Consider the following 24,410-nt stretch of genomic DNA (forward strand, 5'->3'; position numbering starts at 1 on the left):
GTAACCACAATAACACTCGTTACAACTTCACAAATAAAATGACAATCAACTACTACATGTTCATGGAACATTGGGTTGCTAAAAATAAAACTTCCAACCTTGTTATCACATTCCATCTTCATAGCTTCTACAATAGGATGTCATAATCTTGTAACATTGATCTCACTCACAGAAGCTCACCAAATTGTGCGACCCATTGCTTGATATTCAACTTCTACACTATAACAAGCCACAACATTTAGTTTCTTGCTTTTCCATCCAACTAAGTTTCCACAAACAAAAACATAAAACATAAAACCCTAATGTAGACTTCCTAACCAATCTAGAACATGCATGATTAGCCTTCAGATATCCCCTAATGTGCAAGTGACTATATAAGGTTCATACAATAACCCCTTCCCTAGTGCACCCTTTAAATACCATAATATCTCGTGAGCAGCTTCTAAATGGATCATCATGGGGTGCTCCATAAACTGGCTAACCACGTTCATAACTAATGATATGTTCGGTCTAGTTACTATGACATAAATAAATTTCCCTACAAACCTTCTATACATAGTCTTGTCTTCATCTTCATAGAGACTATTTACTTCCATAGGTGTCTCAATTAGCCTTACTCCCAACAAACCATATTTATGAGGCATATTTGTCACATACTTTTTTTGTGTTAGAACAATCCCTATCTTACTGCTACCTCAATCCCAAGAAAATACTTGAGTGAGCCCATATCCTTGGTTTGATGGTGTTTCACAAGATATTCTTTGACTTCTTTAATGCCTTTCTTATCACTTCCTAACAAAATTATATCATCTACATACACGATCAACATTATAACTCCATAGGATCTCTTCAACATGAACAACGAATGGTCAGAATGACTTCTAACAAACTACTCGACTGAATTTGTCAAACCACACTCAGGGACTCTGCTTGAGGCTATAAATAGTTTTGTCCAGATGACATACTTTTTCAATCTCCCTCTGAACAACATACTTTGAAGGTTGCTCCATATGAACCTCTTTGGCTAGATCTCCAAACAAAAAGGCATTTTTAATATCCAATTGGAACAAGGGCCAAATCATGTTAACTACTATAGAAATTAATATTCGAACAGAAGATAGCCGTGCAACAAGAGAAAAAATCTCAAATACATAAACTCAATAGGTTTGAGTATAACTTCTAGCCACAAGTTTGGCTTTATAACTTTCAATCAACCCATCAACGTCTTACTTCACTGAGTAAACCCAATAATAGCCAACTATAGCTTGCACCTAGTTGTGGTTCACATAAAGCCCATGTACCTCTATCAAGTAAAGTGGCCATCTTCACATCCATATCATGTCTCCAATAAAGAGATAACAAGGTTTCCTACATTGAAGAAGGAAAAGAACAGGAAGACAACAACAATGCAAAATTTTTAAACGACCCAAATACAAAATCAAAGGAAACAATGTTTAGTACAGCAGTTACTACAAGAACAAACATCTTTACAAAGAAAAATAGGAAGAGGCAAATCACTTACCTCAGGAACCATAGAAGAAAAAGGTATTGGTGTGGGTGGAAGAGAGGATTGTTGTGTAATGACCTTGGAAGGTGTTCTTTGTTTATAAACCTACAATTGTTTCAACGTCGATGGATCAACAATAGGAATAATGCTAGAGACATCCTCCATAGGATGAGTTACACAACCGTCCACCTCAAGTGAAGGAGAAGTAACAAACTCAACAAACTGTGATAAATAAGAAATTTTTTCAAAAAAGTAGCATCTGTGGACACATGATTTTCTTGTGGACGAACAACAACATTTGTACCCTTCTTGTGTATGGGAATAGCCAAGGAAGACACATTTTACTGATCAAGGACAATTTATCAAGAGGCGGACTAAGTACATGAACACAACACACTGATTCAAACACTTGAAGACAAAGAGGGAACAACTCACTTGTTGGGTTGAAAACTTGTAGTGAGATTTTTCCACCAAGCACAAATGGCGACATCTTGTTAATGAAAAAGCATGCAGTGAGAACCTCATCACTCCAATATGATTTGGGAATTTGCATTTAGAAAAGCATAAAACGTGCAACATCAAGTGGCAACTCTTCCTCTCTACAACTCCATTCTGTTGTGAATTCATGCCTATTGTCAGTACAGAAAACACAAAGTGTAGTATTAAACTGAGATTTTATTTCACTATAAAAGTTCAAGAATACATAAAAAAACCTCAGCTTTCTCCCATAAGAAATACAACTATGCAGACGGACTAAAATCATCAACAAAGGAAACAAAAAATTGGTGACCGAAGACACTAGAAACCTGACATGGGCCCCAGACATCGGAATGAATAACTTCAAACAAATTGCTACTACAACTCTGACAAAATTGGAAAGTTACCCTATTGTGTTTCCTGAGTTGACACAATTCACATTGAAATGATAGAGTAGAAGGCAAATCCGGAAATAACTAAAATAGCTTAGCTAAGGAGGGATGTCCCAGCCATAGGTACCATTGAGAAGGTGAAATAGTTGCTTGAAGTGATAAAGAGGAGTTTTGTATCAAACCTTCCAAGTGGTAGAACCCCTCTTTCTCATGCCTAGAACCAATCATCATCCTCATTTGGAGATCCCGAAATAGACAATGAGTAGGAAAAAAGGCAACTAAGCACTCTATTGATTTCGTAAGCTGATCAACAAATAATAAGTTAATGGGAAACTTAGGTACAAAGAGGAAAGCATCCAAAGACAAGGATGGAGTGCATCAACCATTCCCACTCCACTTGTAGGAGATGAGAAACCATCAGCAAGTGTGACATGCTTGAATAGGGAAGATTATTAAGAGACAAAAATAATGTGGACATATCTGATATGTGCATAGATACACCACAATCAATAACACACGAAGAGACTGGAGTCGAGTGGAATGTAGACATATTTGACCTTGTCATGTTAGATGTGGTAGGGAAGCATTCTGTGTCATGGACGAGGAAGATGCAGCTTGCTGTGCTATGTGTTGAGCCAATTGTTGAAGCTCATCTAGAGTACTAGGAACAATGTCCACCACACTAGAAGAAGATGTTCCACCTTCAGGAACACTTGAGTTGGCCCAGAAAGGTTTACCAAATTTATTCCAACATTGGTCTGAAAAATGATTTGTTCGCCCACAATGAGCACACTTTGTTTCATTACTACCATTATTGCAAACTCTTCCCTGGCCAAATGTCTCCTTCACTCATCCTCATCTACCCCATCCTTGTCCACAGGGTGTCTTTGAACAATTTTGAGCAAGCTGAATATTATGGGTAAAAACCTCTATTGCTTGCATTATTCCATTAAAAGTTTGGGTGAATGATGAAACAACATCTTTTGCAAGTATCTGGGCCCAAACTGCATCGTATTCAAGGCCTAAACTATTAAAAAAATTAGCTACATAAACCTGTCTTTGTTGCTTCCTACATTCATCTCCTTGGTAGTAAAGGGATGATAAATCTTAATTTCCTATAAAATACTATTAATTCGCTGAAATAATGAATAACTGATCTATCCCCTCTTTCAAGTCTGCCATACAACTCATATATCCTAGATAAATTGCTTTCTTAATCATAAAAAGATTCTAGAGATGTCCACATTTGCTTCGAGATCTCATAGTTCATAACTTGTTTTCTGAATTTCAACTTCATGCTATTGAGTAATATGTCATGACTTGACTATCCGCTATTTCCCAATCATTAGTCATTTGGTCATGAGGGTTATCCCTCAAGTATTTCATCTTCCTCTAAGCCTTAAGATAAATCTGAATAGGCCTCAACCAGCCCAAATAATTTGATTTATTCAACTTCTCTGTGGTAATTACAATAGTATCCTTACCCTCGGAATTACTAGACTCCTTTGCTGGTGTGTGCTCACACCAGGCATGCAAGAATACACTAACACACCAACCAGCACCAAGAAATCACCAAAATACACTGTAAATGCCTAGAGGAAGTGATCCCACACACGACTGAAAAATTAGGGCTCCAGAAGCACAAATTGAAATCAGTATACTGCAACTATTTCGTATTGACAGAATACAAGCTAAGGGGAAAGTCATTTTAGGCTGACATTAGCCCTGAAGATGATGATGAAGGCAATTTGCAGGTCTGGAATACCTATGCAAGCATAGGATTAGGAAAAAACTCCCAAACAACCCTGTAGGGGCACAAGAATTCATAAAGTTGTTCAATTGACAGCACACACAATTAATCCTTGGATTATGACAGTAGAAAGGGGAAATATGCCATCTAACTTCAATAAAAAAAAATCATGAAAATTTTCTTTCTTGGATAAGTCACAAACTTAGAGAATGAGGGAAAGAAGGTTTGGGCCCCGTAACAACAGGATCAGTGCTTTAATACCATGCAGAAAATAATAATAATAGAACAGAGAAAAGAGAGAAATGAGAAGAGAGGAGTGCACAAGAGAGATAGGGAGTGTGAGCGTGAAGCATTAGTCGGGGGTCAGAAATCGACCCCTTTCCGTATTATATACTCACTTTAAGTAAAAAGAACATTAAATCACAATGATGCCCCTCTACACATAAACATTTAGAACTCTCTAAATACAATTCAGAATAAAATGAGAATTAAACCATAAAACTTTAACATGAACACCAACTTCCAACTATCCTATGAGGGACATACAACCATAGTAAATGACTAAAATACCCCTATGCATGTGTTTCTATTTAGTGGAATGTGTGAGAGAATTGCATATGACACTTAAATCTAGGAGAGTCATCTACTTAAATCAATTGAGTCACAGAAATGTCATTACCACATGAGCTTTATGTGATTCAACTGCTTTAAGTAGAAGAGTACACCAAGTATTTTCAGCACTGAACTCTTTTTCCTCCACCAGTATCTTCTATACTGGTTTCAGTACATTGCAGTACATAAATGGGGATCAAATAACTCCACTCTGCCAGTTGTTTCCTTTTTATTTTCATAAAAGGTTGAGTTGCAAGTCCCATCACCACTGCTTCCAACACAAGAATTACTTTGAAAGGTACAGTAAGCAGAATTCTGAAGTAACATGGGCTGTAATAGATGTTTCACATGACAGCCTACGCCCCAGTCCCATGATAACATGTAGCAGAAGACCATCAGGCTTTTTGATTCAGCTGTACAGAAAACAGAAAACTAACTAGAATCATAACCTATACACAAACATCTTAGCCACACATCTACAGTACCTGTGAGTTTTAGGATTTACTTCATTCAGTTTATCAGCACTGAAATATCATGTGCAAGGTAATGTCTTCAGAGTTTCTCTTCTGTTTTTTTCCAGTGTCTAGAGTTTCTCACTCATAGGCAGGTGAACAATAGATACCAATGAGGTGGCAACTATGGTGCTTTGGTTCCTTGGAGCAGCAAAATGCATACCTATGGACAGGAAGATGCAACTATAGGTATCTGGTTTTGTGTTCCAAGGAGCCATATATGTAGCTGGACCAGCAATTTTCTCTCTGATCAAGCAATAGTCATATATGTATATATATATATATATATATGTATGTATAAAAAAGTGTCCTAGTAGTTTGAGTGCCCAAAAACTACATGACACTATTGTGCATTGTCCACAACTTCTTTCAAGACCTAGGAAACCAGCAAATAGTGGAATCTCATAATTAGCTGTCAAAGCGTCATATAGTTTTGATGCATGCAGTTTCTTATTCTTATACTAGAGTTCGTGTTCTTCCAAGACAGCACTGTCCTTGGACATAAAAATGATGCTAGCATACAACAGAGAAAGACAACAGCCTGAAACTTAACGCTCAAGCACCAAGTGCTTACATGAACCTTGTGAAAATTTATGAACTTGCAATGAAGAAGAGAGGCAACGTGGGAGAAGAGAAAGCTGGAAAAAACAACAACTAACATTTGAATTTCTGAAAGAAGATGATTAGGGTTCCCTCTTCTCTACTATTTATAACATAAAACAATGATAAAAGACACTAATGCCACTGCTCCCCTTACAACCTTGAAAATAATATTATATGAGAAAATACTTTCCTAAAAACCTAAGCAAATAGAAATTATATCTTCTAATACTCCCCCTTAGGCTGGAGTTTCTGACTTCGGCTTGTTATATAGTATATCAAAATGAAAATCATAATATGTTTAGCTTCAACTTGTCTTCTACTTCAGCTTGCACTTGATCACTTCTCAAAAGCTGCATCTTTTATTCTCCCTCTTACTTGGATGTCTTGAAAAAACTTGGCTCTAATCACCAACTTTGGTCAAACTTCACCACCTCTTGAAACACTTCATTGTATGCTCTTCCAAATACCTAATTCCATTGTACTTCTACTTTTTCCCCTCAAGGTGGGAATCAAAATAACACCAAGAGACCCAGCTTACCAATATTATATATGAGAGAATAAACATCACTCCTAACTACTCTAGAAGATTCCAAACATTAGTACCCCTAGGTCAAAAAAGAGTTAAGAGAAACCAGCTTACCCACTTTTAAAGGTGCCAGCACATTCACCCACTTTTAAGGATGCAAAACAATCTAACTTGACTCAACTCAAGCTGAATTTGGCACACTCTAGCTCTACCAGGGAGTAGGCCTATGTCATTGCTCCGAAGTGTTAAAAAAAATACGATTGAAGTTTAACAGCCTTGAACATTAACTCAAATGCTGTCTCTAACGTGAGACACATACTTAAACCATTCACCCTACCACAGGCATGGACAAGGATAGAACAAAAGTGACGTGTTCTTTACATGCATTTAGAGATCAAATAAGATAGGATAACCAAAATATAGAAAGTTAGCATAAGCTGAATTCTGAATTCCATGCACCATATCTCAAAGCACATATCTAAGAGGAACCAAATTAGGATTCTTTCACTAGAGTTTGAAAGAAAATAGGAGACTTGCACAGAGTAAGAATAACAACTCAAAAAGGGAGAAAAAATCGGTTTAAAGTTCATATTTCCACATGTAGCAGGCTGCCAACATGACCTTTGATGCTTATGATGTTAACATCTCTAGATTGAAAAACGGCTTGTCGGCTTAGAAAATGGAGTCACAAAGCTTTGTTTTGAAATATAATTCTTTATTTAAATTTCTGTTCTTGATGGCACAAAATGTCTATAAAAATGAAGATTCTTGCTGTCTCTCAATATTTCCTATTGCCTGATTTTTGTTGCTTCAGATGTCAACTTCTTTTTATAGAAAACTCCGATTGCCAAAAAAAAATTTGTTTTAGAAACTAAACTAAAAGAACTTTCCATCAATATATAATTTTTAATATGGAAAGTGTGCTAAGATGATGTCCACTCCAGGGGAAAAATGGGTGTTGGGACTAGAAACATCAATGAGAAAGAAAGCTTATCTTTTTTTCTTCTTCTACCTCTTCTTTTTCTTCTTCCCCTTCTTCTCCATCTCAGGGCAATTGCTTTGATACCATGTGAAATTTTATGAAGTTACAATGAAAGAGAGAAACAATGTGTTCTCTACTATTTATAACATAAAATAATGATAAAAGCCATTAATGCCCCTACTCCAGTTATACCCTTAGAAATAAAATTATATGAGAAAATACTTTCCTAAAAACCTAGTAAATAGAAATTACATCTTGTAACAAACCTAACTCACTAGAAACTGCATACCCATTCATATGATCTTTCTTTGTACAATACTCCTACATCCCACTTCCTTCCACTAAATTTTAAAACAATGTTTTGAAAATGACCAGAAGAGCAAATTTTGGTATGAAAAATAAGTTTGCTGCATACGTTTAAAAGTCAAATAGCACAAGGGCCCTGTAGACCCTAACACTCAATCTCATCATGAGTCCATGACAGTCTTGTCTACCAGCAGTAAGTGCAAAATGAAATTACCCAGTCAAAACCTGCTAATTTGGGCAAAGCTCTTTACTTTTCAATACTAAAACAATGCTCTTTCTATCCTAAAGCCCACCAAAAGTTATTAGTTCACCTTGAATATTTTAAATGAAGAAATTAAATTAAGAGGTATTTCTATCAACGATCTGTTGCAAAAAATGATGCACTAAATAACATTACTTTTTTTCTTTTAGTTAAAAAAAAAAAACTTCCAGCTAAACTGAACCTTTTTCTCTGTCGTAGCTTGTATCTTATTAACCTTTTCCCATTTTTTTCCTACTTTCCCTTTTAAAAAGAATACTTCCTGCTTTCATCACTGAAGCAATTTGATCTATATCACTTTCTTATTTTGAATTTCAGGTAAGGGTGCAATGAAACAGTACTGCATGCTAGAGACAGCAAGATTAGATTAATTCAGGGATTGCATTCAGCAGTCCTTGGAGAAAAAATTTGGGTTTTCGCAGTATGCCAATTACTTGTGCATAAATAAGTCATCCCCTCCATGAACCTGTAATTATGAAGATTTCAAAGTAGCTGCATTGCAATTCTATAGAAGAAGTGGTTGCCACATCAGCCGCTAGACCATCAATCCATTTAAAAAGAGTTAAAAAGTTTGTTAGACACCAAATTCTAGAAACCTGGGTCACTGTAGCATTTCTGCAGCTGGATTAGAACTCAACTGAAATAGTGTTCTACAACATTCATAAATCTGATTGACAAAACCATAAATCAAACCATGAAGATTACGATCTGAATTTCAAGTATAAAGAATTCATGGAGACTATTTATTAACTGAATATTATTGTTTCATATATAGTAATTTATCACAAAACTATAGTGAACACCCATCACCAACACAAGGGAAGTGAAGAAGCCAAGTATTACCTGGAGGTACTTAACATATGTTGAAGGAAGATGAAGGAACACATATTGGGGCCTACAAGAAGTCAACCGCAGATTTGGTTAGTATACACAGACTCTTAAACTAGATGTCTAAACAGAGAAAAAGCTTTAGTTAAAAAGGTAAGGTTATTTCTATACACATGGAGGCTCAAGCAGTTTGTTCCCTATAACTGGAATCTCCATTTCACTATACTAATAATCGATAGCAACATGTATGTCTAGCTAGTGGTGGTGTTAAGAAGGTCCGGTGTCCTATTATGTGTCCCATATATTACTAATTTTCAACCACTGATTTAGCAAATAATAGTAACTCGGAGCAAACCAAATAAACTTCATAACAGTTTTTTTTCTTTGAAAATAACTTCACAACAGTTTTGACAGTAAGAACGTGCAAAAAGTCAACTATCTACTTCTGCAGTACCTGGGTGGAGATCTTGATGGGCTTTAGAGCTTCATTATACAGTGCATTTGGCATTCATCTGACATTACAAATACCAATCAGAAGGACAAGATCAGAATTTTCAAATAGTCCTATAGATGTTGAATTGATACCCCTTCAAAATTTGTCATCTGGAACAAAACCTCTCTGAAGCATCTCATCATGCAACTGCAATGACTCTTGTAATATATCCTTCATAACGGTAGAGTTTTTCATATCAATCAGAAGGACAGGATCAAAATTTTGTAGTCCTATAGTTGTTGAATTCATTTCCTCTTCAAAACTTATCATCTGGAACAAAACCTTTCTGAAGCATCTCATCATGCAACCGAAATGCCTCTTTTAATTTATCCTGTGCTACATATCCATTAATCAAAGAAGTATATGTAGATCTATCAGGCTCTAAACCTCTTTTGACCATCTTTTTACAGGTCATATCAGCTTCTCGCATTTTACCTTGTTCACAAAATCCGTTTAACAGAATATTATATGTCTTAGTATCCGGCAAAACACCATGCATGTCCATCTTATCAATATAAGCAAAAGCTTCTGACATCCTTTCTTCTTTCACTAGTCCATGAATAAGAGTATTATATGTCACCCTATCAGGAGTTATACCTTCTATAGTCATTTTATTCAAGAATTTTTCTGCTTGATCTACACTGCCTGACCAACAGTAGCCTTTAATGATAGAGTTATAAGTTACAATGGTAGGTAGAATCCCTTCTTCTACCATCTCATCCCATAACCTGAGTGCATCGTAGACAAGACCTTTACTACACAGTTCATTAATAAAAATACTGTATGTAATGTGATTTGGAAAAATTTCTCTACGAGTCATATCATTCCACAGTTCATTAGCTTTCTCCAAGTCACCTTCCTTGCAAAGCCCATCAATCAAAGTATTGAAGGTTACAACATCTGGTTTCAAATTTCTTTCCATCATCATTTCAAACAAACTTAAAGCTTTTCCAACATTACCAGCTTTGCAATAACCATTGATTAGAATTGTAAATGTGCAATGATCAGGAGCAATCCCTCTTTGTACCATTTCTCCAAAAAGATTATTAGCATCTGATAACCTTTTCACCTTGCACATCCCATTTAAGATTGCATTATATGTTCTAATGTCTGGGACACAACCTTGCTCAACCATTTCATCTCGTACCTTAAGGGCATCTGAGAGTAAACCACCTTGACAAAACCCGCTGATAAGCATTGTGTAAATCACACTGTCAGGCACTAGACCAATTGCCTTCATATCCTTTAAATAGAGTAATGCTTGATCAATTTTGCCTTTCCTAGTAAACAACCCAATAACAAAGCTAAAAGTCACCAAATCAGGAACAAGACGGTGACCCAACATCTCTTTATAAATCTTCACAGCCTCAACAATATTACCGGTCCTGCAACACCCATTAAGAAGTATATTATAGGTCGAGGTGTTCGGGTCTAGTCCAAGTTCAAGCATAATTCCCAAACATTCTATAGCCTTCATATAGTTTCCACTTCTGCAAAGCCCATTCATCAATGAATTGTAGGTCTGCACTTCAGGTTTTAAACCTTTGTCTGACATAGAGTTCATCAAACAAAATGCTTCTTCCATAAGCCCGTCACGGCAATGTGCTTCAATTAATGTGTTGTAAGTCACAGTATCCGGAAAAACACCTTTTTCCTCCATTTCAGATAAAAATAATTTAAGCTTATCCATCTGTCTTTGTTTGCACAATGCATTAACCATTATGTTCAAGGTATAAATATTTAATTGAACATTACTCCCAACTAATTCTGCATATATCTCCCAAGCCATGTGAACCCAACCGGTCTTAACTAACCCACCTAAAAGACTATTAGACGCATTAATGGACGGCACAAAACCCTTACTCTTCAAAATTCTGAACGCCTCCGAAGCTTCTCTCAATTTTCTAGCTTGGACATAAGTTCTGACAAGGAGATCAAATACCAGGGGGTTCGAATTACAATTCTGGTAAGTGGATAGCATAGAACTAACGATTTCAGCCCTTGAGGCGCCACTTTTTCGAACCATTCTGAGAACCAACGCTTGGGCGTCTGAACTTCTTCGACTCCTGACTAGTATATGAATCATGGCGCTTAAGGACTCTGAAGAGTGCTTAAAATTAGATTTTCTTGAGAAGTTATCAATAAACTTTTGAGCCAAGAGCAAGTTTTTACTGCATTTGAAGAGCACATTGACGACGATAGCGGGGCTAGAAACACGAGAAAGATCAACAGCCCCGTGTTCGAGGTCCCTCAAGATCTTGTCTGTAATGAAATTATCGGAGACGGTTTCCAGAAATCCGGTAGGAAGGGTGGCATTTGTGCCTTTTTCTATTTTACGGCTTTGAAAGATGTGAGCTGGAGAGGAGTGAGTGTACCTGGGAGCAGCTGTTTCGATTCTTCGAAGAATCGCCATTTCTTCAGAGAAGCCGTCGGGAAGGTTTCACCGAGTTTAATGGCACGACAGATTTTCCGACTTGTGAAGGTCACTGGGTGTGGTAATTGATCAGAATACGGCTAGCCGGTCTGCAGAGTGCAGACATGATACATGATAGTCGCAGCCTCGGACGAGTATACGACATCTCGGAGACTATTAGGTAGGAATCAAAAAGAATCATCGCTCAGGAATATTAAGAAAAATATCGAAATAAAAAAAATTATTTAAGAAAATACTGAAGTTTTAAACTATTTTCTACACAGATGATGCTAGTTTCCTCCTTAATTGGGCTCCTTTTTGTAATTGGATCATGCCCTTAGCTACTAATTACCTGACTTGCCTTTATTGTTTAATATTACAAAAATAACTAGAAATAAATGGTAGATCTACGACGGCACCTTCATCAATTAATTTGGTGATTATAAACCAAAAGATCCCAGCTTGTTTTCAGATTATCGATCGCATTCCGAAGAAGCACAAACTGCTCTGCTCTGGAGCCCGAACACTCAAGATTGAATGTAGAAGTAGATGGTGTAGAATTCATCTTTCATGTTCAACAAGGGTTCCAGCAGGAAATCCCTCTTCGTCCCCTTTGCAGCGAAACTGATGGAATGATAATCTCGCAATCCTTTATTCACGTTAAAACTAGCAGCTTTCTGGAACCCTTCGTCGCTACTGTGGAGCTTGCAAGTGACCTCAAGCGTTTCTCTGAAATTACTGTCACTGGACACATAGCATTCATCCTCTGCTTCAGATACCAAAGAAATTGAGTGGCTTTTTCCATCCAATCCGGCGACAACCCGGAACGAAGCGGATTTTTCATCCTTGACCGTAGAAACTGCGAGAGTCTCGTCTTTACCCGTATTGACTACAACCATGCCCGGAAGGTCAAATGGTTCGAGCATGACTGTTTTTCCTATAATCTCGTCTCTGGAGGAAGAATTCGTAATTGGGTCTTCGGAGAAGAGTCTAAAGGTAGCATGAAGAGCTGACTCTGTGCCGGACTTGGGGAGTTTCTCCATTGTTAGTCTCTTATCATTGTTAGTGGCTACTAGAGTTTCGTCATCAAAGTCCTGAGAAAGAGAAATGAGTTGCGAATTGTAGGAGGCGGGAATCGGGGAGATCCAGTCTGAAGGAGATTTAGCAGAACCAGAGTTTAAGTTCCCATCGTCGTCGCCTTTTGAGAAACCAGCAAGAAGGTATGGTCCATAAAGAATTGCCTGAAGAGGACGGTACTCGGGCCGCTCCTCTGTGGAATCCAATCGATTGCTACAAACTGTTAGTTTTGAGTTGAAGTATAACTTCTGTAACAAGCTAATTGTCCACAATTGAAGAGGAGAAGCTATACAGGACAATAACAGAGAGTATTGAACCGACAAATTTTACCATTGAGATACTCGGTACGCAGAGTGATGGGAAACTGGAGTGTCAATTTGTCACCGGAATCCCACTTTCTTGTCACTGAGAGGGCGCTCCCTGTCATAAAAAACAGAAATCAATCTCTCTGGGAAGAGATGAATCTACATCCAGAACATAGTTTCAGTACAGAGAGAAGCTACAAATTAAGACTTTACCAGGAGACGGTAATGATAAATCTTCGCCGTTCAAGACTGCCTTACCGCCCGCCAAATGGGTCCAACCTGGTACGCGCAGGTACAAGGTTGATTGCTGACCTGCGCCCTGGAAGGAGCCATTCTGATCATTTATTTATGATCTTATCCACGAAAATAAACTAATACAGCCATTACATAGCAGCAGTACCTCAGTAGGAGAGAATGCCAGTTCTACTTTAAGATAAGGATCCCATGAAGTAACAGGTTCTACCATCTGGGTTATCTCAGCTTTTCCTGATCTCCATTTCAGAGAACTGGATATATACTGGATGATGTAAAGGCTTGGGGCATTTCCTTCTTCCTCAAAGTATATGGAGTCTCCTAACTTTGAAAATGATTCAATTGCTGCACAAAGAAGGATCTTAGTTCTGTATATAGTCGACTAGCATCCTCGAAATTATAAGGCAGATACCTGTCCCATAGCAGCACCAGAAAGCGTCGTAGGGTGTTCCCCAGCTATGGTAACTCTTAGCCTTGGAATTCCCTTGTCCCAGTGGAATCATATATATCATCACCCCAGGATCAGTTCCTCTTTGGATACTCAGGACGCCATTCGTGAGGGCTCTTTCATAGTAATCAGCATAGGCTGTTTCTTTAGTCCATCTGAATAGGTTGCGGGAAATCTGCAGACAACATTCAGCTTTGGATCATGTCTGATCATTTAGAAACTACGCCTGTGAAGGAAGCAAATTAGAAATTAATGAACCTTGAGCATATTGTAAGTAGTACATGATTCCTCATCTTCTGTTCCCAACGTAGATGCCAAACGTTTTGGGTCATGCCTACACATAAAATCAAGATATTGAGGTTAAAAATAGAATGGAGAATATTAGAGAACTGCTAGTAAGGGGACTTTATAGTTACCAGAACTCCCCAGAAGATGTTCCCCCAGTGGCATAAGAATGAGAACCATTGACAGTATCCATGAAAAATGTTGCAATGTCCTGCATCGTGGAACAGGCATAAAAAAAGTGGTATACTGAATGAGTAACAAAATATGCTTGATGTGCACTTGAAATTGATTAAATTTACCCTGTAAAGTGGGTCTCCAGTAACCTCATAACGCATCTGTGCCCCAACAACAACTGGGATATGGGTGTTCGAGTGAAATCCAGAAATGCTATCAACCTACAACGAAGTAAGAACAGAGGAATGATCCATCCATCAAAGAAATTCATATGAATGGATTTTATGTTTGTTTGGTCACACTACATATCAAAACGAAAGGAAACACTCTCCTACCATTCTCTTGTTCTCACTGAAAGCCAGGAAATTGGAAAAAGAAATACCATCTAACCTCTGGTAAGGAAATCTGACAGCCAAAGAAGCCATGAATAAAGGGAAAGACTGGCAGTTACCTTCAGAGCAAGATAACCAAGAAAGCATGGTTTATCAAACAGGTGAGCCAGGACCAAATGCTTTTGATTTCCCTGCAAGGATTTGCAGAAACTAAGCATCCAAACAACACCAACTAACGTGACAGGAATGTGGATCCTGTCCTGCAGTCAAAACTATTGAACCAATTCAATAATAAAGAGAACTAAGAGCTATGTTCACTTTACCGTAATGGTGTATAGCCTGTAAAGAACATCATTCATGCCACCAGTTTCCTCATTAAGGGATGCATAGTGCCTCTCTATACTGTGTTCCTGAATTACATTTTGCACCCGATCACTGAAGTAGTCAACCATCCACTGCAACATTTTTAGAGCTTGTTCGTTCCCTGCAAGTGTGTATTGATCCAGAAGGCCTGCGAGGATCTGTGCTCACGAAGACATTTCACACCATTTGGGTAAACCAAAATATTTTTATAAAGCCAATGAAAGTCAAGATATGTTACCTTGTGAATGGTATAGTATGGCGCCCAGACGGACTTGAGATTTTCAAAACGATCAAAAAACTCCGGCGGGAAAGCTGAAAGATACCCTGTACCCAGTTTTTGTTGACACTCATCGAGTGCTGATAATAGTGAAGTCGTTTTCTTGTTAACATCTTCATCGTGAGTACTAGCCCACATGTAAGCTGTTGCGCTGAGATAATGCCCTGCAAGTAACCAATGAAAAGGAAAACCAAAATATCGGGGACTTGTTTGGAATTCTAACAGAAATATCAGAACATTTTTCAAATCTTTAGTAGGGGATCTTCGTTTCATCAATGCGGACACTGAAACGAAAAGAGGAAATCCGTTGCGTTTGAGAAATCCAATTGAGCGGAAACAAGGCCTATCCAAATTAGCCACTGTTTTTTGGGCGTCATGGAGAAAATCTTGAGGGATTTAGCTCAGTTTTCAGAAGCGCAGTAAACATCTCGGTAAATCAGAAAAAAAAAAAGGCAACTATCTGAATCTTCGTATTCAGGTTTAATGGAAGAAAAGGGTGGTATATAAGCAAACAAATACATTAAGCAGCTACAGCTATCACGGTGAATCCACATCTCACCTACAAAGTGACCGCGGAGCTCGACGGTCGGGCCTTCCCATCCTCCGTACGGCTTCCCCGGCGTTGGCAGTCCGGCCGTTTTTCTGAAGCTCCAGACGAGATTATCCACATCCAACATCAACAAGTAGTTCAGATTCGTCTGCTGAGCCTGCGAGTGCTGCGAATTTGGCGACAATCGCACGTCATGGAGGGAAACTTCCTTCAGCAAGGACAAGCTGCCCGTGCTAGGATTCTTCATTTTCCGGTACAGCACCTCCCAGTCGAATTGCTCTTTCTGGACCAGGTTCAGAAGTTTCCGCGGAAAGAGTCTGGCCCATTGCTCGTCGTCGCCGTGAATTAAATGGTAGCGCTGCACAAACTCCGCCTTCAATGTCTCGTTCGTTGTAGTCTGGACTTCATACCGATAAGAGTGGGAGTTCAACGAGGGGAAAACATTATTACAGTCCTTGCACAGAGCTGGAACACTCGTGAATACAAGCCAAACTAGAAGAAGCTCCAAAAATAGCACGAAATCCATCCTGTCTCTTGTTCAAGAATGCCGAAGACGCCCGCGCCCCTTCTTTTTTACAGCATCGGCGAGAGATTTTTGTCGAAGAGGGGGAGAAATCCTAGCTTTTTTTTTTTTCTTTCTTTCAAGAAAAAAGGGGGGCAAATAATAAAGAAATGAAAATACACGGAGAACTGAGACAAATAAGACAGACAACAGTCACGGATTAGCGTCGTTTTTCTTTACTTTACGGCAGCTTTTCTACCGAATTCTCTCACTCACGAGAAGAATTTCCGATGGTGTCACCCTGTCGGAGGCGGAGTTCCCTCCTACAGTAAGCTCTCTTAGTTGACGTTTACGAAGAAACGGAAAACCGAATCAGCTGCCAGGTCGCCAACTGCGCAGAAGTTGGTAATTTTGACGGTTAAGACTTAATTTTTTCTTGATAATGAGTTTTAATGATAAAAAAAATTAGATTAAATTTCATTAATGATTATTTATTGACGGTTAAGAAGAACATTAATTGATATAACTCGCGATCAATAAGTAAACATGGTGTAGATGGGCGGCCACTGTCATAAGAATGAAGAAGACAATTGCAGATACCTGTATTACAATCCAAGACTGCGGTATCGTTTCTTATATTGAAAGGGGAAGGGGGGGTGAGCGTCGTGGGCGGATTGGTCCTCAATACCATGATGTTATGGCTATAGGTGACATCTCAGCTACCAGACACCCTCAAAGAGAAGCTCAACCCGGCAAGAAACACCCTCCAGCGTCGTTTTTGCTGAAATATGCAAACGATTCATAATCCACTTCTATCCAGGAAGTGGAGTCCACTCATACTCAGAGCTATCTGACCCAACTCATTGTGTTTAAGGGGGGGGGTTAGTCAACAAACTGAAAATTTGAAGTTCATCTTCATCTTCAAAATGGGTGTTAGTGTAGACAAGTTCATCTTCGAAATGGGTATTACTAATCTCGTTTTACATCAAACTAGTGTCTTCTTTCTCGACTACACTTTTTAAGGCTTCATTTGGAGGGAAGACTATGGAAACATCATGTGGAGGCATGCTAAGAGATTCTATGGAAAGTTTATAATATATATAGATATTTTCTAAAAAGACTCATTCATTAAATTTCATTTGATGGAAAGATCATTTTTCTTTTGACTTATTTTCTCATTAAATTTTTTCTAAAAAATATTTTATACCGGTTTTCTTGCGTTTAATGTGCTAGAAATAAATTTTTTTTATAAAATAAAAAATAAGGTTAAAGTAATAATAAGTGATTTATAACTCTTTTTTTTGTATTTTGGTTTATATTTTTCATATTTTCCTATTAGAAAAAATAAAAAATAAAATTTATCATCATTTTTAATATTTTAAAGGCAGGAGGAATCAAATGATAAAATTTCCATTCCCAAAATTTACATGAACACTAAAATTTTTGTTAAAGGAAAATATTTCTAAAGGCATTTTTTTTACACTTTTTGGTTGGTGCAGCAAACACACCTTTAATGATGAATGTTATTTCTTTCACCCCTTCTCCAATGGATTCCTTTAGGAGGGGTTAGTCAACAAACTTAAAATTTGAACATCATCTTCATCTCCTGTTTTAAATTCATTTCAGTCATCTACATGAAATTCAACTTAAAATCTAATGTTAGTGTGGACGAGTTCATGTGCATTGGAAAACAATTTCCAATGTTAGTACCCCAAAATAAGAAAAATATAAAAAATAAGAGAATTAATACATTGTAACAATATACTTAATTAAAACATAATACTTAAACCCCAAATTAGGTAAAAAAATATGATTACTACACAAATAAGTAATTTAATGTATAATTAAAATATATTAATATACTAATTAATTTAATTAGATATTATATTATTTAATTATTATAGTTTACTGTACATTAATACAATAATTACGTGAGCCAATTAATTGTGCACATGATTGATTATAAAAAATAACATTAAAAATAACATAAACGAATATAATAAGTTAAAATATTAATTTATTAATAACATATAATATACTTTATAATAAAAAGAACGATTAAACAGCTATATATTTTTACGTATAATTGCATCATCTGGAGGAAAAGCAGCAGTAGAAGCGGACGAAATTGCATCGTCTGAAGTGAAAGCAATAGTTGAGAAAAGGATTTGTAAGTTTTTTTTTAATAAAAAAATACACGTGCGAGTTCGCATGCTATGTGAGACGAGGCGTCGAGGGGGGGAAATAATTTCCCCCCTTAACTTAGGTATCCGAGCGGGTTATGTGCGGCCCCAACGAGAGTGGTGGTTGGCGGATCTGACGACGGTAGCAGGCGATAGGCGGTGACGACGATGATAGAGGGTTCGGAGCAGCTGCTGGCTGAGCTACGATGAGGTGAGGGCTAGGCTACAGGAGTTGAGAGCGGCGGTGGCGATGGTACTGCACAGGTGTACGACGTCGGGCAATGGGAGTAGAACGAAAGAAAGAAGAGGAGGAGGGGGGGGGGGGGGGGGGGGGGGGGGGGGGGGTGTGGGCTCTGTCTAGAGCTAATGAGGGAGAAGCAAAAGAGAGGTCATGAGGGAGAAGGGAGATGAGGCCGAGAGAGCAAAGATTGTGGGAGAGAGAGTCTAAAAAAATTAAAATCGACGAGGGTTCGAAGCGTGGCGCCCTTTTCATCTGGTTGATTCACAAAATAGTGCGAAAACCAGATTCCCAAAATTAAACCGTGGAGATGATTTCTGGATTCATCTTATTCATTTACATGACTCGAACGCAGGTGCTCCACTAACGACGTTAGGAGATGAATTGAATAATGCGGTTGAAGTTCATCTACTTTATCAATTCACTTTTCTCACATTAATAAATAATTAAAATAAATACTTAAATACCATAATGAATAATTAATTTTTTTTATAATTATACTTTATAGTTTTATCTCTTGTCAAATGAAAATAATACCATTATACTACACGGGATAATATATAAATATGACATAAAAATTAATGTATGAGTTATGTAATTCAGACTTTGATAATTAAATAAAAAATTGGTACATCTCCCTACTCCTTTTTCTGTTTTCTGATACATCCTTGGATTATCAGTGGTTTTTCTCTGTTTTATGTAATATTTTATGTGTTATGCAGATCAAGAATGAAGCATGGCAGGATTTCTGATCACACTCGAAATCACCATGTTTATACACTTGCAGTTGCAGGTTTAGAAAAGCTCGATTGTGATAATTAATGGGTGTCTGATCTAGCTTCCAGCAATTATGAGAACCCAGTAAAAACGAAAAGGATTCCAAGTGGATCGAAATCCTAGTAATTTGCTGTCTAAATAACGGAGAAGCGGAGTCTGTCATAGCAGGTAAGTTCGAACTTCCCGAAGAACCGCTACAGTATTTGAACCAGAATTCAAGATATCCGCCTTATGAACCCTGATTCTCTCAACATGCAAAGGCCAATAATAAGACTAAAACAAATAAAAAAACCCCGATTTTTACGTGAGGGGAGAAATTTTCTTTACAGCAACAAGCGTCGTTACCATACTCCCATGGTTTTCTCTCAGATCGATCGTCTTTTAACTTAATTTACGAGAACGGATGTTAAGATTATCACTATCTATTTTCGATTATGAAGTAACGATATCCCGAAGTAATGGACGATGATAACAGATAGGTTTTAAGTTTCCTGATTTTCTGGAAATCGCTATCGTTTTAAAGGGGAAGAGAGTGCTCACTCATACACCAAAAGGTAGAACAGCCGGAAATTCCCCTTTCAAGTGAGGCAGTTCAGTGGCTGGAAAAGCAGCTAGCGCCTTATCGTTGTTCTCAGTTTCTGCTCATTTTCGTCAAAATAATCTCTTATTGATGCTATAAGGGTCGTCTTCACCGGTCTTGAAGAAGGAACAAGATGAAGTTCATGATAGGTTTTGCGCTTGTGCTGGCTTTGCTTGCACTCATGAGTGCCCCGGTTGTCAGCAAGGACTGTAACAATGTGTTCCCGTGGTCCAATTCCAAAACTTACCGGTACCAGATTCAGACTACAACGAACCAGACGCTGAGGGACGAGTTTCTGGAGCGTTACCATTTGATTCACAGCGACGAAGAGCTATGGGCCAGACTTTTCCCACGGAAACTTCTGAAATCGGCCAAAGATGAGCAATTCGACTGGGAGATGCGGTACCGGGACATGAAGAATCCCGGCAGGAGCAACTTGTCCTTCCTCAAAGAAGTTTCACTCCTTGACGTTCGTTTGTTGCCCAACTCGCAGCACTATCGAGCCCAGCAGACGAATTTGAAATATTTGTTGATGATGGACGTAGATAATCTGGTTTGGAGCTTCAGAAAGACTGTCGGGCTACCCACTCCAGGTCATCCTTACGGCGGGTGGGAGGGTCCTGATGTCGAGCTCCGTGGTCACTTCGTAGGCAAGTGCATGGATTTCAAATTGGTAGTTCTGAATATAAAACGATTTTCGATTTCTTCATCCGATGCTTACCTGATTTCGTACAGGACATTTTCTCAGTTCAACAGCTCAAATGTGGGCAAGCACTCATAATGAAGAAATTCACAAGAAAATGACTGCAGTATTATCAGTTCTCGACGAGTGTCAACAGAAATTTGGTACAGGATATCTTGCAGCTTTTCCATCTGAGTTTTTTGATCGTTTTGAAAATCTGACGAGTGTTTGGGCGCCATACTACACCATTCACAAGGTATAGTTTGATCAGTTTTCGCCTGTGCTATTGATGAAGATCTTCTTCTGTTGATGCTAATATTGTCGATGAACAGATCCTGGCTGGCTTACTGGATCAGTACACGATTGCGGGGAATGAACAAGCTCTGAAAATTATGCTATGGATGGTTGACTACTTCAGCAAACGGGTGAAAAACGTAATTGAGAAATACAGTATAGAGAGGCACTACGCATCACTTAATGAAGAAACTGGTGGCATGAACGATGTTCTGTACAGGCTATACAGCATTACGGTAAACATTCTGTTCGTTTCTAAGAATTCACTTCCTAGAGCAAGAGTGAGTTCTACAGTCCAAGCTCAATCCTTTTGGTGATTACTTGCAGGGAGATCACAAGCATTTGGTCCTGGCTCACCTCTTCGATAAACCATGCTTTTTGGGTTATCTTGCTCTGAAGGTAACTGCCATTCTTTCCCTCTGTTCACGGTCGATTTTGATCTTCCTTCTCTAAGTTATCTTCCCGTCCTGTCTCGGTTGCTGTCAGGTTGATAGCATTTCAGGATTTCACACCAACACACACATTCCAGTTGTTATTGGGTCTCAGATGCGTTACGAGGCTACTGGAGACCAGCTTTACAAGGTAAAAACAACCAAACTTTAATAACATCCTGTCGTTTGCTTCGACTTTTTTTTTTTTGGTTTCTCTATATATGTTTATATGTTTATATGTTGCAGGAAATGGCCACATATTTCTTGGACATTGTTAATGCCTCTCACACGTATTCTACTGGTGGTACTTCGTCCGGCGAGTTCTGGTAACCATGGCCTTCTCTTCTTATCAGCTTTCAGCTCCCCTGTTCTGAGTCACTGAATCTGTTTTCTAACAGTTCCGTCTTGATTATTTTATGTACAGGAGCGATCCAAACCGTCTCGCAGATACCTTAGGATCAGAAAATGAAGAATCGTGTACTACTTACAACATGCTCAAGGTGATTACCAGTATCTTCTCTTTTTCTGGTCTGGTTCTTTTCGATAATCAGGAATGAGCTAAAGGCTATTCTGGTGAGCAGATTTCGAGAAATCTATTCAGATGGACAAGAAAAATGGCATACGCGGATCACTATGAAAGGGCACTCACAAATGGCGTATTAACCATCCAAAGAGGAAGCGATCCCGGTGTCATGATCTATATGCTTCCTTTGGCAAATGGAAGCTCCAAGGCAGTAAGTTACCACCAGTGGGGAACACCTTACAACTCTTTCTGGTGCTGCTATGGAACAGGTTCATTCCATTACATCCGCTTTCGTTTTTAGTTAGCTTTCGGCTATTTGAGGTTACATTTTGATAACTCAGAACTGAAAGCCTTCCTTTGCAGCAACTGAATCGTTTTCAAAGATTGGAGACTCCATATACTTCCAGGAAGAAGGAAACACTCCCAGCCTTTACATCATCCAGTATGTATCCAGTTCTTTGAAATGGAAAGCGGGACAACTAGAGCTAACTCAGATGGTAGAGCCTATCGCTTCATGGGATCCTTACCTTAAAGTTGAAATAACTTTCTCTCCTGACGAGGTACTGTGTGACAGGCATATTGGTTTATCTTCTTGGCTCAGGAAAACTTAAATCGTTTCTATCCCTAATTTACTTTAATGGCCGCTTGCAGGGGGAAGGAAAAGAATCAACCTTGAACCTGCGCATACCAGTTTGGACCCGTTCCGCTGGAATTAAGGCACTAATGAATGATGAAGCCATCTCTTTAGCTTCTTCGGGTAAAAGCCTTTGACAATCGCTTCTTGCAGAGTCCGATACTATGCTCTGAATGTTGATCTCTCAAATGACAATGTTGCCAATGTTCTGATTGTTTCTTACTGCAGCTAGAGTCATCTCGATCACAAGAAAATGGACTTCCGATGACAGACTGACGCTCCAATTTCCCATGAGGCTGCGTACAGAATATCTAAATGAGGAACGACCCGAGTACAAACCTGTTCAGGCAATTCTGTACGGGCCATACCTTCTTGCTGGTCTCTCTAAAGGAGATGTCGACGGGGATTTAAAATCTGGCTCTGCCAAATCTCCTTCAGACTGGATCTCCCCAGTTCCAGCCTCCTACAATTCGCAACTCGTTTCCCTTACTCAGGAGTCCAATGACGAAACTCTGGTTTTCACTAACAGTGATAACAGAATAGCAATGGAGAAACTCCCCAAGTCCGGCACAGAGTCAGCTCTCCATGCTACTTTCAGACTCCTCTCCAAAGACCCAATTTCGGATTCCTCCTCCAGACACGAGATGATTGGAAAAACCGTCATGTTGGAGCCGTTTGGTTATCCGGGCATGGTAATTGCTCATGCTGGTAAACATGAGACACTCGCATTTTCTGCACTCAAGGATGAAAAATCAGCTTCGTTCCAGATTGTCGCCGGCTTGGATGGGAAGAGCGACACAATTTCTCTGATTACAGAGAGTGGGTGCTACGTGTTCAGCGATCGGCAATTCGGAGAAGCGCTTGAGGTTGCCTGCAAGCCACAGAAAAACTATAATAGTTTCAGAAAAGCTGCTAGTTTTAATCTGAAGAAAGGATTGAGAGAATATCATCCCATCAGTTTCATCGCAAAGGGGACGAAGAGGGACTTCTTGCTGGAACCATTGTTGAACCTCAGAGATGAATACTACAGTGTCTATTTCCAAATCCTGTGATTGTCAAGGGGAATAATCTCTCAATGTCTAGGCAAATAATTGATCTTTTCAATTCTGGTCTTTAGATTCAGTTAGTAAGGGTCCCAGTAGGCTGTAGGCAAGCCGAAGAATAAAGGAAGCTTGCAAGTATAGAATCTAGGAAGCTATGCTTTGTTGTCATTGACAGAAATGTATTTGGTTTTCAGAGCAGAAAAATAATCAGATTGGACCTGAAATTGCACATGATTCTTACTCTATTTTGTGAAATCAAACCAAAACTTGAAGCTATTTTTTCAATTAATTTATTCTCAATATAATACAAAATCATGAAATTGTGGTTCCAAAAAGGTGAAGATGTTGAACCAAGGGAACTCGGTGGTTAGACGTGGTTCAAGTAAAAAATAATACTTCAATTACGATCTTGATTTCTCATTCACATCATCAGCTTAAATAGCCGTTTTACAGAATATACATGAAAGAATTTGAGTAATTAACGGGATTACCCCAATCACCGGATTTACATAATATTTACATGATTTCTAAGGGAAGAAATCTCAGAGTGAATGTTAACACTCTCCCTCAAGTTGGTGCATAGATATCACTCATGCCCACTTGTCAAAACATTTGTTAGAAGCTCGGTAAGATACTGCTTTGGTTAGCACATCGGCAAGCTGATCCTCAGATCGAACATGAGGGACTTCAATGATTCTTGCTTCTAACTTTTCTTTAATAAAGTGTCTATCAACTTTAACATGTTTAGTTTTATCATGCTGGACTGGGTTATAGGCAATATCGCATGCTGCCTTATTGTT

General features: G+C 38.5%; 3 protein-coding genes across 3 annotated transcripts; 1 reads left to right on the plus strand and 2 right to left on the minus strand.

The window, feature by feature from the left end:
* Positions 1–9,295: 9,295 nt before the first annotated feature.
* LOC137940351 (pentatricopeptide repeat-containing protein At5g01110) lies at positions 9,296–11,822 on the minus strand. Its single transcript, XM_068785376.1, has one exon. It carries the CDS (start codon positions 11,658–11,660, stop codon positions 9,504–9,506), a length of 2,157 nt encoding a protein of 718 aa, XP_068641477.1. The 5' UTR covers positions 11,661–11,822; the 3' UTR covers positions 9,296–9,503.
* A 64-nt stretch (positions 11,823–11,886) lies between these two features.
* Positions 11,887–16,558, minus strand: LOC137940350 (uncharacterized). The gene is made up of 12 exons (XM_068785375.1): positions 15,733–16,558; positions 15,135–15,337; positions 14,857–15,054; positions 14,653–14,724; positions 14,327–14,422; positions 14,159–14,238; positions 14,001–14,076; positions 13,707–13,917; positions 13,443–13,639; positions 13,256–13,361; positions 13,068–13,157; positions 11,887–12,930 (listed from the first exon to the last, which is right to left on the minus strand). The coding sequence occupies exons 1-12, from the start codon at positions 16,247–16,249 to the stop codon at positions 12,188–12,190; spliced, it is 2,589 nt and encodes an 862-aa protein (XP_068641476.1). The 5' UTR covers positions 16,250–16,558; the 3' UTR covers positions 11,887–12,187.
* Positions 16,559–20,136: 3,578 nt separating this feature from the next.
* Positions 20,137–23,619, plus strand: LOC137940775 (uncharacterized). Its single transcript, XM_068785900.1, has 11 exons — positions 20,137–20,653; positions 20,739–20,941; positions 21,018–21,215; positions 21,307–21,378; positions 21,466–21,561; positions 21,657–21,736; positions 21,835–21,910; positions 21,992–22,202; positions 22,297–22,493; positions 22,585–22,696; positions 22,802–23,619. Exons 1-11 carry the CDS (start codon positions 20,137–20,139, stop codon positions 23,617–23,619), a joined length of 2,580 nt encoding a protein of 859 aa, XP_068642001.1.
* Positions 23,620–24,410: the final 791 nt, after the last annotated feature.

The sequence above is a fragment of the Aristolochia californica genome, unplaced genomic scaffold (assembly GCF_029961685.1).
Source record: "Aristolochia californica isolate CCGP_79_NKW_82.1479 unplaced genomic scaffold, dmAriCali1.0.hap1 SCAF_9, whole genome shotgun sequence".
Classification (NCBI taxonomy): Eukaryota; Viridiplantae; Streptophyta; class Magnoliopsida; order Piperales; family Aristolochiaceae; genus Aristolochia; species Aristolochia californica.